The 13,142-nt window shown below is 40.9% G+C and overlaps 1 protein-coding gene across 1 annotated transcript in view; it reads right to left on the reverse strand.

Annotated features, from left to right (window-relative positions):
• Window positions 1-11,948, reverse strand: part of ANKRD46 (ankyrin repeat domain 46) — a 14,701-nt gene extending 2,753 nt beyond the window's left edge. Inside the window, exons 1-4 of the mRNA XM_003205222.4 lie at window positions 11,809-11,948; window positions 11,578-11,675; window positions 3,625-3,967; window positions 2,145-2,303 (exon numbers count right to left, since the gene is read on the reverse strand). Coding sequence (XP_003205270.1) covers window positions 2,145-2,303; window positions 3,625-3,935 — 470 coding nt within the window. The 5' untranslated portion in view covers window positions 3,936-3,967; window positions 11,578-11,675; window positions 11,809-11,948. The remainder of the gene's footprint in view (window positions 1-2,144; window positions 2,304-3,624; window positions 3,968-11,577; window positions 11,676-11,808) is intronic.
• Between the last annotated feature and the right edge of the window lie 1,194 nt (window positions 11,949-13,142).

Raw genomic sequence — 13,142 nt, forward strand, 5'->3', positions numbered from 1 at the left:
TGCAACTCTCACTTTTAAATGAGAAGAATTAGAATGCTACAGTCATCTTGGCCACGAATCATCTTTATAAAAAAACGTGAGTTGTTTCAAATACCACTTGGCTTCTTGTATCCTCCCCAGTTTGCTGGTTTCACAATCGGTCTATAAAAAATTTCTCATCAATTTGTTACGTATAATTCCAGTTGTCAGTACAGCCCTACTGCTCCTTGCTTGAGTGAAATGACACACATGGGTGTTTAGAGAATCGTGCTTTGACAAGCATAGAAAGCCAATGGTGAAACTGCGTACACAGTGAAATCAAAGCAGAAGGGAAGCAGAAAAGAAAAACACTTCTTCCTCTCCTCTAATTGCTTTCACTTACCATACTCCTACGTATCTCTTACACTGATATTAACAGAAAACCTTACATGGAAAAGTAATTTCCAAATCAAAACTAAATGTATAAATGCTACTGTTCACCAGTTGTGCTACTGGAAATAAAGATATTGGAGATTGTCTTGTTTATGAATTGCCCTTCCAAGATTACACCACGGAAAAGTTTCACACTATTCATATGTTTTTCTTAGGAAGTACAGCCACAGAAGAATAATTAACCTCAACTCCCATAGCTTACTGAAGCATCGCAGTGTGATGTGTAGAAAATTTCAGAAATAGTGTATTAAACAGCTTGCCTTTTTTGCTTCTAAAGAATTTAATTTGCTGTAAAGCTATTGTAGCTTGCCCATAGCTACAGGATTTAGTCATCTTCCTTGCTCATGATTTCCTAAGCAAAACAAAGACTTTATTAGAAAACAGCCACTGGCGTAAGACACAACTACTAACTCCTCAGTACAAACTAGTTAATACATAATCACACAGAGGTTAAATAAAGCTGCAATGTGATTCAAGTGAAAAGATCACGTCCTTGCTCATTAAATAGAAAAGGGGACATAGAAAACATTTTTGATATTTTATACAGCAACCCAATTAAAAGTAATGGTATTCAAGACATTTTTTTCTTCTGACAAATTACATCTGCTTAAGCAACAGTATAGCAGCAAAGCATCCTATGGAAGAGTCTGTGCCACACAGCCCAGGTGGACGTTCGTTTCTGTTTCAGCATACAATGAAAGTTCACCTCTGGCTGTACATGTGGGCACGACCGGCAGTCACGTCGGGCAGTGCAGAGGGACAGGTCTCCTGTCCTGACAGACAGAGGTGAGCTCTGCCCTCCCCCTGTGCTGTCAGGAGGCAAAGCAAGAGAACAGAAATTTGATCCGGGAACTAAGTTTTGGCCTCTGCTTCCAGACCAGCAGCAACCGTTTGCAAAACAACCGGAGAAATCTGAAATCAGAGACTGTTGCTCAAAAGTGAAGCTCACGGTTTACAGAAAAAGCAAGCATTATTTTTCAGTAGGTTGGTAGATAATGTAAGGAGGAGGGAGCCAGGAGGACAGAAGCCATTCATCTGAGCAAAATTCATCTAAATTGTGTGAAAAAATAGAAAGGGGGAGGAGTGAAACTGTGGCAGTCTGAAAAGCCAACTGTTACAAAGACATTATTTATTTACAAAGCAAACAGCATACAAGCTCACTTGCTTTTACTGCTGCAGGCATCTGTTATTTGTTACCCTAAATATAATATATTTTAGAAACGTCAAATACGTTCACAAACAAGCTGGGTAACGCGCTGTTTATGTGTCTGTGCCTCTCCCCAAGGAGAACTGCTGACTTCCTTGCCAAACCAAACAATGTAACATTTACGAAGGTCAAATAACAGAAAGGAAGCTATGCTCATTAAAGAGACACTATCAAATCAAAAATCGTCATTTAGATGCGACTGAGCTTTTGACACAAAGTCAGACAGAAATGCCGTATGGACTAAACAACTTCCAGTAAAACTTACAAAGTCAGAAAGATAACAAGCAGAAAATCCAATATTTTATATCAAAGCAATTTTGACAGTAATATTCAATTTTGTATCTCGGGACTTAAAAGTGGGATGATCTGATCAGTGGGCTCCAATTTCTTTTCCCTTGTCAAGCTTTTTTCCTATGGCATCCTAACTATCCTCTGCCTCTAAAGGCAATAAACAGCTACTAATAAAGACATATTTTACATACACAAAATTGTTTCTCCCAGTATCCCTTTTTTGTTTTGTGAATACCTTTCGCTTTCAGCAGTCTGCATTGTTTCCAGCTTTGAGTGGGCTCCTCTGTTAAATCCTTTCACCTCTTGCTCCTCCAAAGATTCCAGCAGTCTGATCACATCTTTATTTACACCCCTTCGTTTTGCAAGAACAAGTGGTGTTGCACCTTGGTGATTGCTAAAATAATGCCACAAAAGGACACATGAAGAAAAGAAACTCCTGAAGTAGAAATTTGATACAAGACAACTTAGCATAACACACAATGTTAAATTTACTGCTCAGAACTATTTTGTTAGACAAGACTGTAAGCAATTCCTGTCTATAAAAGAAATACCATAAATGACTACAGAAGAATACCAGTATACTTAGGCTTGAAATAGTACAACTTCTTTTCCTACAAATAAAATCAAAATTTCTAGTGTTCTAATTTAATTGGAATCTCTGGGTGCTATAATAAAAAAGAGTAGATTTACGGCACTGTTTGAGGTTCAGGATGATTTCAAGAAGTTGTGCAATCTGCTTCTTCGTAGTTCCTTTTTCCATGTGGGTATGAGGACATTGGGCAAAAATGAAATAAAATACAGATGGTTCCTCTGCTACTTTTAAAATAATACTGAATAGGACTGGAGCTGCCTTCAGATTAGAGATTTTCACCAGAGTTGCTTGAAGTAAGAAAAAGAGAACACAACCCTTGAAGAATCTGGTCTGCCATTAACTCCTTCTGCTGGGATGAAAGCATCAATGAGGGAGAAGTGAAAAGGGGACAGGTTAAAAAAAAAAAGAAAAAAGAAAAAAAGAAAACATTCTGAAGTTTCAAATATTTTACATGCATTGTTGACAGTGCAGAAAGTTTCACAAACAAAATAAGTCAGTTACTGCAATGAAATAGCTAGTTATTTGTAGCTTGAGAGCCCGCATCTGAGCACTGGCATCTGACAGCTGCTGGAAGCCAGAGGGAAAGAATATACAATATTTAAAAGAAGGAGTGAGTCACAGACTTTGAGGGAGTGGGAAAACACTGAAAAGAAGCATTGTCGCCAAAGGAGTAGGGAATGAACTGACACACGCATATACTGTATTTCCTTTGTCTTATACAGTGCAACAATTAACACAAAAGCACTGTGGCGGAGAAAATCCTTTTAAAGTAGTCAATGTGATTTTCTTTTTCGGTGCCAACCACCCACACCTAGCTGTCTGGCCAAACCAGGATAGCAGTATCATTGCAGAGGCAGAATAAGATACAGCAGCCCACACCAGCAGCTGCTATTTTTATTTGCTTTGCTTGTTGTGTTTGATCAGCAGAAATGGCCTCTTATTGTTTTCCTGCCTTTTTATTTTCTTCTTTTATTAAGTGATATTGTACAAAGTCGAACTGCACTAAATACAGTACTTCAGCAACAGCAGATTTGTATACAACGTTCTAGAGATGAATGCTAATACATTATAAAATACATGCTATTTAAAAAAAAAAAAAAGCCAACCAGAAAAAGCAACTTACCAAATATCAATTTTAAGTCCATTAGAAACTAGGAACTGGATGGTATCCACATGCCCACACAGGTGAAGGGCTGTATTACCTTGATAATCAGTGGCTAGTAGGTCAGCACCAAATTTGTGCAAGAGTTGACAGATGTCTACATTTCCTCTGGCTGCAGCGAGATGGAGGCCGGTTCGGCCCCGGCTGTCACGAATATTTGGGTCAAAACCACTCTCCAACAGGCGTTTGGAATAGTTAAAATCTCCATCAATGCAAGCCTGCAGCAGCGGCACGTTTGTCTGGGAAGAATCATTTACAAAAACGTAGGACATGGTTCTGACCGTCTCTGGAATAGATGACAAACCTGCAAGAAAAGGTGGGAAAAGTGCCATTGAAGCCAGGCAAATAAGTAGAATGCAGACATCTGTCAGGCCGTGCTGGTTCCTGAGCCAAAATGCAATCCAGCTCAGGAACCAACACTGAAATCTTCCTGTCCTACACAGTAATTTCATGCGCTGCATTCCCACCTTAATATGGAAAGAGCTCTTTTACTCATATATCTGGGAACTGTAGCACAGCCTTGTTATTACAGAGAGCTAATAAAATAAATGCCAGCAATACAAGACAGGTGAGTACCTCTCCCCTAGGAAAAGATCACATGTAGTAGAATTGATATTGAACTATACTACACCATAGGTCAAGATTGAAAGAAGGGAGAAGTACTTTTCATAAATTGGGTGCCTACAAACAGTTCAGCTAACAGATACAGTGACAGTAAGTGCAATTCTTACCAGCTGCATAAAGCAGAGCCTCTCCAGGGGTGCTTCCACCATCTCCATTTGAACTTTGATGCACAGTCAGTTGCTGAAAACACTTGGCTACTACAAATAGCAACCCCTTCATTGTGCAAGAAATACAATTTTCAATACTTTGCAGCAAATTGTTTTTATAGTACCGTAGATACACAAACTATTGAGCAAAGGAAGTGAAAACTGAAAACGGGTACGAGGAGGACAATAATAAAATGGAGTGGAACTGTTGTGTGTACAGCCAGAAGTGCACTATGGAGAAGCACTTCATGAAACATGATTGAAATTTTGCAAAAAGGTATTTTAAGGATAATTCAAATAATGAGGGTATGATAATACAGCAGACTTATGGAACACAAAGAAGATTACTTGAGAACAAGAAGGAAGACAAAAGAAGGACCATGCAAGAGCATGATACCACTGTGTGCGCAGGGAGTGGACAGCAAAGTTCTGCACTGCCTCAGAAAGAAGGCAGTAAAAGATCACACAAATCAGTACAATTCTTAGAAGATTCCATCCAACCACAACATGGTTCAAGTGACAGGAAGAAAAAGAATTTTAAGCAGATAAAGTCTGAATGGAAACTGACATTTCACGTGAAACAGCATCTCTCTCTTGATCTAGGTTTGTATTTTGGCGTAAGGCTGTGTCCTGATTAACTCCACAAACCTCCTATATGACTGCTATATGCAGATTTAAATTTTCTCATCTATACAAAGTATTCTTCTACATTAGCGCAGCCATTCAGCTACAGGAATGGAAATGTGGCCAGTAGCCAAAGAATTCAATTTTAAACTCTCAAGAAAATGAGAGAATGATAAAGTCTATATTTTATAGCTTTTCCCCCCATGTTTTTGATCACACTCAAAATCAAAGCACCTACAGGGCTGTATCTAATGTTTATGCACTGGTTTGATTAACAGTATTGGGACTGCTGAGGTTATTAGATTAAACTTCTCTCCTTTGAATTTCCTATTTGAACAAACTCTGCCACATGTATCAACAATGGCCAGTTTCCCTGTGCAGGAATGCACAACTTTTTTCCTACCTTGGCCGCAGAAGTGAAAGTGATGGGGATAAATGCTAAATGCTGCTATTTGTATAAGGAATGATCTGAGGCAGAGGACGTTCCACTGGGCTGCAAGTACGTTTTTAAGCTTGTGAGGGTATATCACTGACTCGAGCACACTTTCCCACAACTACTTCCAATAGCAAAAAGTTCCTTGATACAACATAAAACGTTTCATGTAAGGCTAGCATCACTTAGGGCGTTAGCAGACTTCTTAAAACCCTACACGGAAAGTAAGGACATCATGCTTTTATTTTCAATGAGTCTGTTACAAAACCTTGGTGGGTGCAAAGCCAGGACTGCCAGCTGATAGCAATTTCAATTTTCTTGCCCACTTTCCACCCAAATCATAAATGAGATCAGAATGCTTATTCAACCCTACGAGCCCAATCCCTGCTCCGAAAAATGTCAGGCCCAATTTCTGCATGGTGTGGCTGACCCCTTTACTTTCTGCACTAAATCTTCCCTAATGCAAGACCATAAATAACACAGAAACCTCAAATTATCAGCACATTAACAGCATATCAACAGCACAAAACTCTACTTGTACTTGATAAAAAGATCAGGGCTTGCTTATAAGGTAGTATTTGAGTGCTTAAACCTCTTCAACAAAAAAAGCCCTAACGTATATCAACAACATAATATTCCACTGGAAGAAAAATATGCTATTTGAGAAACAGTATGGCACACTCTGCTAAATTAAGCTCATGTTTATATTTTCATACCAGATGTGTAGGTCTGGTAAAGCCCTGCAGAATTTCCTGTCGCTTCACACAATGCTGATTAAACATAAGCTAATAATAACACCAGAAATATCCTCACCACTTCTCAGGAAAGGAAGCACAAGGATTCAGAGGGACCAGGAAGTACAACTGAAAATATTTCCGATTCAGATTTTATTATTACTACAATATTTAAGAATTCATCATGAAGAGCAGAAGACTGAAATGAAATCTCAGTATTTCTCAGTCAGAAAGAATAGTAATAATAAAAAAAAAAAAACAAGCTGTGAAGATCTAATTAAGTAGATTTAGAAAAAAATCCGAAGCGTGATTCTCTTGAAATTGCTTCTGAAGATGAATCAGAACACAGGACTGAACCTATGTGGAAGCTGGCACACCTCCCCTTATGCACTCACGTCACAAAGGGACTTGCATTAGTGAGCAACCAGACACTGAAGTACTGCAAAACGACCATTCTGAATATCCCTACATATCACCACTGTGGGAGTTCAATTAATTTGGTTCAGTAAATGACCGCTTCTAAAAATGCACTGCTATCTCCTGAAAATCTAGCTTTTACATCATCCTTCCATAAGAAGAAAAAAGGTTCACTGTTAAAACCTTAGTCCTGAGATAGGAAATTGGCCCCGAGGAAAAAAAGTAAACTCAAAGGCATCCTCTCAAGCAAGAACTCTCTATTAGAAAAGTATACTATAAGAGCATGTTTTCCCTAAGTTTATACAACATTGATATTGTTTGAGCACAGGATACTTTTCATAATAATGCCTACGATTTTGCTGTTAGCCACTTCTTCAGTGACACATATGGCTCAGCACATGATGAGGACTGCTCTGTTTCCAAAGGAATACTTATACTTAGTGATGATGTCAGAATAATTGACTGTCACTTGTTAGCAGTCTGCTGCTGCACCGCACACAGCCGTACCTCAGCATCACACACCGAGCCACCACACAGCACACTCCAACCTGTGGAGGCAGAAGCCAGGGGTTAACCTGAGCAATTCCAAAGGCAGAGCCAAATGCAAGTCTTGTTACTGTTGAAACTACTCAATTTGCACTGTGAATGGCTTTATTTTTACAGTAAGTGTAGGGTTTGGCCTCGGCCTTCTCGTTAGGTTCAACAGTTACCAAACAGCTCGAGAAGAAGGAGGTATGTTGTTTGAGACAGCCTCTCCACCACAAAAATACAAATGGATTGACGAGCTGTAATTAATCACCCAGCCACTGCTACATGACTTACCAGTTCTGCAAAACAACACTGTGTCCAAGAACATTCAGATAATCTGAAGTAATTGTCACTTCAGAACAATGGCACAATGTCAAATGGCACAACAGTTGATGTTGCTCAGTATTAAGACAAACACACCTAGAATCTACGTGTCAGTAAAGTGATCAGCAGAGAAACTGCCACTGACAGTAAATGGAAATGTAACATCAAGGACAAATAACATCTTCCACACCTGCCCTCAGCAAACACATCATGTCTTACATTACATGACATCTGCCAACTTGCTCACGGCAAACGACTTCCTCTAAGATCTTTTTAGAGGACTTCACTGGCAGAGGCTTGCTGAGCTCTCCCTCTCCAGCTTTTAAATGAATGAAAAATGTTCCAGCTTGAGTATTCTGCTTCAACTGTAAGTTCAGTTGCAGTCTCTGCTCAGGAAAGACCACCATTATCTATTACAATTTCCAGTGAGAGCTCTGTATCTTCTACTAGGTACGCTTAGCTCTTCAGTCCAACTGGATGAGAGTTTTATTTCCCCACCAATACGGATCTGCTGCAAAAAGCAGCATACCTGATTCAGTAGAGCATTATGCCTGCTTTACACATAGTGGCATTTTGTGTGCTGCACACACAGCCTACAGAGAGCTTTATGAAAAGGATTATTTCTGCTTTTTTTTTTATGGATTAGCAGATGATGGCAATAGCGAGAGCTTTGCTCATCGCTGTATGTCACTGTGAAAAGATAAAAAATAAACAAGACTTGAAACGTCAATCCAGGGCTGTAGAATGCTTCCCTAGATGATACGGTGCATTTGCTGTGTATTTATGTACACAAATTAAGGGAACGACAGGAAAGAGTTCATTCTTTTTCAATACCTTTGTTGATAAGCAGATTCACAGACATTTTATCCCTTCTTGACTTAAGTGGCAATTCAGTGGCACTACATGTTTCAGTGCACTTCTACCAAACATGCATGTAAGTATTTCTGAACCTTGCTCAGTTTATCTTCTGCAAAAGACCTATTCAGGTAGAAAGGCAATTTACAGCAGTTAGAAACAGATGGGCTGTAACTTTAAAAAGCAGATGTTATCCTGGGCTCCATCAGAAGAGGGGTGGCCAGCAGGGACAGGGAGGTGATTGTCCCCCTCCACTCTGCCCTTGTGAGGCCCCATCTGGAGTACTGGGTCCAAGTCTGGAGCCCCCAGTACAAGAAGGACAGGGAGCTGTTGGAGAGGGTCCAGAGGAGAGCCACAAAGATGATCAGCAGACTGCAGCACCTCCCCTACAAATACAGGCTGAGGGAGCTGGGCTTGTTCAGCCTGGAGGAAAGAAGGCTGTGGGGTGACCTCATTGCAACCTTTCAGTACCAAAGGGAGCCAACAAACAGGAGGGGAGTCAACTCTCGGAAAGGGTTGATAACAGCAGGACAAGAGGAAATGGTTTGAAGTTGAGGAAGGGAAGATTTAGGTTGGATGTCAGGGGGAAGTTCTTTACAGAGAGAATGGTGAGGTGCTGGAACAGGCTGCCCAGAGGGGCTGTGGATGCCCTGTCCTTAGAGGTGTTCAAGGTCAGATTGGATGGGGCCCTTGGCAGTCTGGTCTAGTATTAAATGGGGGTTGATGGCCCTGCATGTGGCAGGGGGGTTGGAGATTCATGATCCTGGAGCTCCCTTCCAACCCTAGCCATTCTGTGATTTAAGCCCCACAGCTGGCACACGTGAACCAGTAAAGTAACTTCAGTAGTTCCTGATATCAGTTTGGGTGCACTCGCTTTTATAGAAAGCTATTTATTATGAGCAATGTGAATGATTCGTCAATTCCATCATCAACTTCTTCACAAACCTTTATTCAAATTCTTTGGTTCTGCCAGGAAAGTGCTGGGTGCTAACATACAAACACCCAAAAGTTCATTACAGGTTGTTTTTTTGTTTGCTTTTTTAAACAAGCCTGAGAATCAGCTCCACTCCTACCAGAGGGTCCGTTTTTAAGTTTGCTGCAGATCTTGCAGCAGTCTTCTGGAAAAGACAACTCTAACTGAGTAACAAGACACCATTTCCAGTATGAGCACCATTTGTATCTAGAAGAATGCTGCCACCACGTGGACTGACTGAAGCAAGCAGTGTGATGGATAACCTGGATCCACACAGCCTGGTTTTTCTAGATTTTATGGTGTTTATTTCCTCAGAAGAAAAGCACAGAAATCAGAGGCTGATAAGGCAAGCAATGATGTCAGCTGCAGAACTCTTGCTATGGCTCTGGATACAGACATATGAGCTCTGAATTTTCATTTTCACGCAGGCAATCAGTTTATCAAAGCTGTATGGATAAATGATACACCCACAGATTCCAAAGATTTGAAATCTCTATCAGGACATCATGATTTTAAAAGAATTAATTGAGCCATACTGGACCAAGTTATACGTTATGGTAAGATGGAACAGTAACACTATTCAGGCTGCATTTCTAATGAATATCTGCTGATGTTGTTTTTCAGACACAGCTACTTCAGAATGCTTAGAGTATAACATTTTCTCCATATAGACAAACCTGTAGTACCAGCATCTGCACAACTCTGTGTCTGAAGGGCTCCAAGCTCAAGGATAACTGGCAAGCCTGAGGAACAGCAGGGAGGCCACCCCCTGGCTCCTGATCTGCACAAAGGCTGGAACCGACCAAGAATTTCACAATGGTTGGAAGGGTGTGAAATGGCTTTGAAACCGTAACTATGAAATCTGGGAGAGAGACAGCTCAACTGCTGTTAATCCACTGCTGTTAATTCTGAACCTAGAAACAAAAGACCACTGGTACTGGTAAAACTTCTGCCTCAAGATAACTGAGCCCAAGATTTCATATGGGGCTCAGGATTCTTTTTACCCTATATAATGACACCACATTATGCAGCTACACTGAATTTCCCGTGCCATTATGTTTTGTTATCCAGTTCCCTTCCTCAGTTTGGCAATTTATTTTTGCCGTTTTTTTAATTTTTCAACTCAATTATTTCTGCATGTGAGAAACCTTCTTTGTGCTGTGACTGGGATCCTTAAAAGTTTCTAGCAGGGAACTCTTTTTTTTTTAAATTGCATCCTGAAAATCCAAGCAAGCCTTATAAATCACCTATATCTAACAATGCTACTTAGCAATCCTCAGTGGAAGCTGATGAGGCTTAAAAGATTGCATACCTCTGAAAAGGTACCCAGCTTCAGATAGAACCAGTCCGAAACAAATGCAGGCACAGCAAAGACAGGTGTACACCTCTTTCTGCACTGCTCTGGCAAAGATGGAAGGCCAAGAGTTCAGGACCACCCATGGGAAAACAATAAATCAGAAGCCTTTCCTGAAACACACTGCCATTTCTCTATCCCTAACCCATTATGCTGATCTGATCCTGTAAGAGGTCATGAGCACACTGAACAACAGAATTTATCTTTGAGTTTATGATATGAAATTCTGCTGATGTATCTGTGTTACCTGGATGTGAAATGTCGCCTGCTGGCAAAATTGGTGTTTCTACAGCTCTGGACTACCTAGATTCAGGTTTTAGTTTGTATCTCTACAGTACTCTTCCAAGCAGCCTTTCCTTCCTGTACTCTACTGATAAAATTTCTATTGACCAAGTCCTACAGTACAGATACGGCTTCTGTGAGGTACTGCAGGAGATCAGAGCGAAGCTTTGGTCCAACATACTCAGTGGACATCTTTAAATGGCGAAGCAAATCCAAGCAAACTTGAACTCTTCAGTACTACACATACTTAGTATCATCATTAAATAGTAAAGCAAACCACAACAAACCTGAGTGTTTCCGTATCTGCCTTTTTGACTTATGCCACAGCAGCATCTCAATAAAAAATAAATAATTACCAATAACTGTAGTTTGGTGCAACAGATGCATGCACTCAAGCACGCCTGTCAGCCTGCCATCTACCCTGACAGTGTGACTATGGACGGTCTTCAGAGAAAGCTGAACACGTGAGAGATCTTGTATTTCCTAACACATGTATAAACAGATGCCCTTCAAAACACACTATGCCCACACTAACTGGTGCATCAGAACACAAGCAATATCATGAAGGAGGCAACCAACAGACAATGAAAGAGAAAAGAACCCTCCGAATTCCAACATACCTGAATCCTTAGCAGAGCCACTAGCTGTTCACTCCGTGGACGACTGGGTCCTCAGGCTGCAGATGAGGACTTCAAGGCCACATGTATTCAGAAATGAACTGCACAAGAATAGAAATTGGGACAGATAAATTATGACTGCATACAACTTTAGGCACCTGTTGAGATCCCCCTCTCTTGCTGATAAGGAAGCTCTAAACGTGGGATACCAAAACATGCTAAGAAGAAACCTACCCCTAAGCGCAGGTCTGAACTGACTTCTATAGTTCCCCCCTGCAAAGGCAAGCTAGAGTTCCTCTGGAAAGAAAGCATCAGAAGCAAACGCCTGGCTTCAGTCAATTCATCTCAGTTCACTGTCTAATACCTTCTTTTCAACTGAAAAAGAAAACAATTAGCCAGTGTAATTTTCTGTCTGTCATCAATTCTACAGGACAGAGTGCAGACACTACTATAAATACCTTTATTTTAAAAAATACATTTAACAAGTTCTTGTTAATCAACTATTTTACAAATTAAACAGGAAAGGGAAAAAAGACCTAAGTTCTACAAATAATACCAAGCTTAGTTCCCTGCTGCAGCAAGCAAAAGCAATTACTCTAACAAACAAGCCACTTTCCACTTAAAAACATATTTTGAGTTCTTGCTCCTCCTTGACCTTAGGGAAGGCTGCTTCTGAACATCAGTGCTTTGGTGGCTAGAAATATTATAATCACATGCTATTAACCTTAACATCTATATTAAACTATTAATGTATCAACAGCACTCTTAATCTGAATTTATTCCCTTCATAATGTTCAGCTCAGTGTTTCAACAGGCAGCAGAAGAGGCCAAATGTCAGCACAGACCCTTCACCTCCCTACTCGCCTTGTGCTCCCCTTGGTGCATCCATTCCCTTTCACTCACTCACGTGGGAACGGCTAACGCCATACCAAGTATCCTACAGCTTTGTTCATAGTAAGAGTAACGTCTTTTTACAGATCATCATTGGTCAGCCTTCGCTTTTTTCACAGTGAAATATCTTCAAACTACCTAGTGCTGTTTTTTCACATCAACATCTTTATAAGTAGGTCGTAAGTCTGTTTTCAAGACAAATCTTTAAGTAACTCATGTTATGCTCTCCCTTTATACCCAGGCTCGATGATCTTTCCCACAGTTTGTCTCTAGTTACTTTCTTACTCTCCTTCATTCCAGTGCTATCCCTACCTTCTCAGCACAGGTACAGCTCTGCTGCTTTGCTGTTGTCTAGGAAAAAAAAGCAACAAAAAAAGAACTACCTAATTTCCCTCAAAAACAGTTATTCGTTCATCAAAGACACTTCTAAGGACAGCTAAAAAAAAAACACTTTTGGCAGAAATACGCACTAGCTTGAAGTTCCATTTACCTCACACCTTCGGCTTTCCCTCCCGCACCACTGTCGGGCGGCAGGGCGGGACAGCCGGGCAGGGCCGTTCCGCCGACTCCTACCGGGGCAGCCGCACCCGCTCCCGCCCGGCAGCGCCCACCTCAGCCGCGCTCCGCTCCGTTCCCCCGCGGTGCCACCGCCACCTCCCAGCGCTGCCCTGCGGCCT

This window comes from Meleagris gallopavo, chromosome 3 (genome assembly GCF_000146605.3).
Source record: "Meleagris gallopavo isolate NT-WF06-2002-E0010 breed Aviagen turkey brand Nicholas breeding stock chromosome 3, Turkey_5.1, whole genome shotgun sequence".
Taxonomy (NCBI): domain Eukaryota; kingdom Metazoa; phylum Chordata; class Aves; order Galliformes; family Phasianidae; genus Meleagris; species Meleagris gallopavo.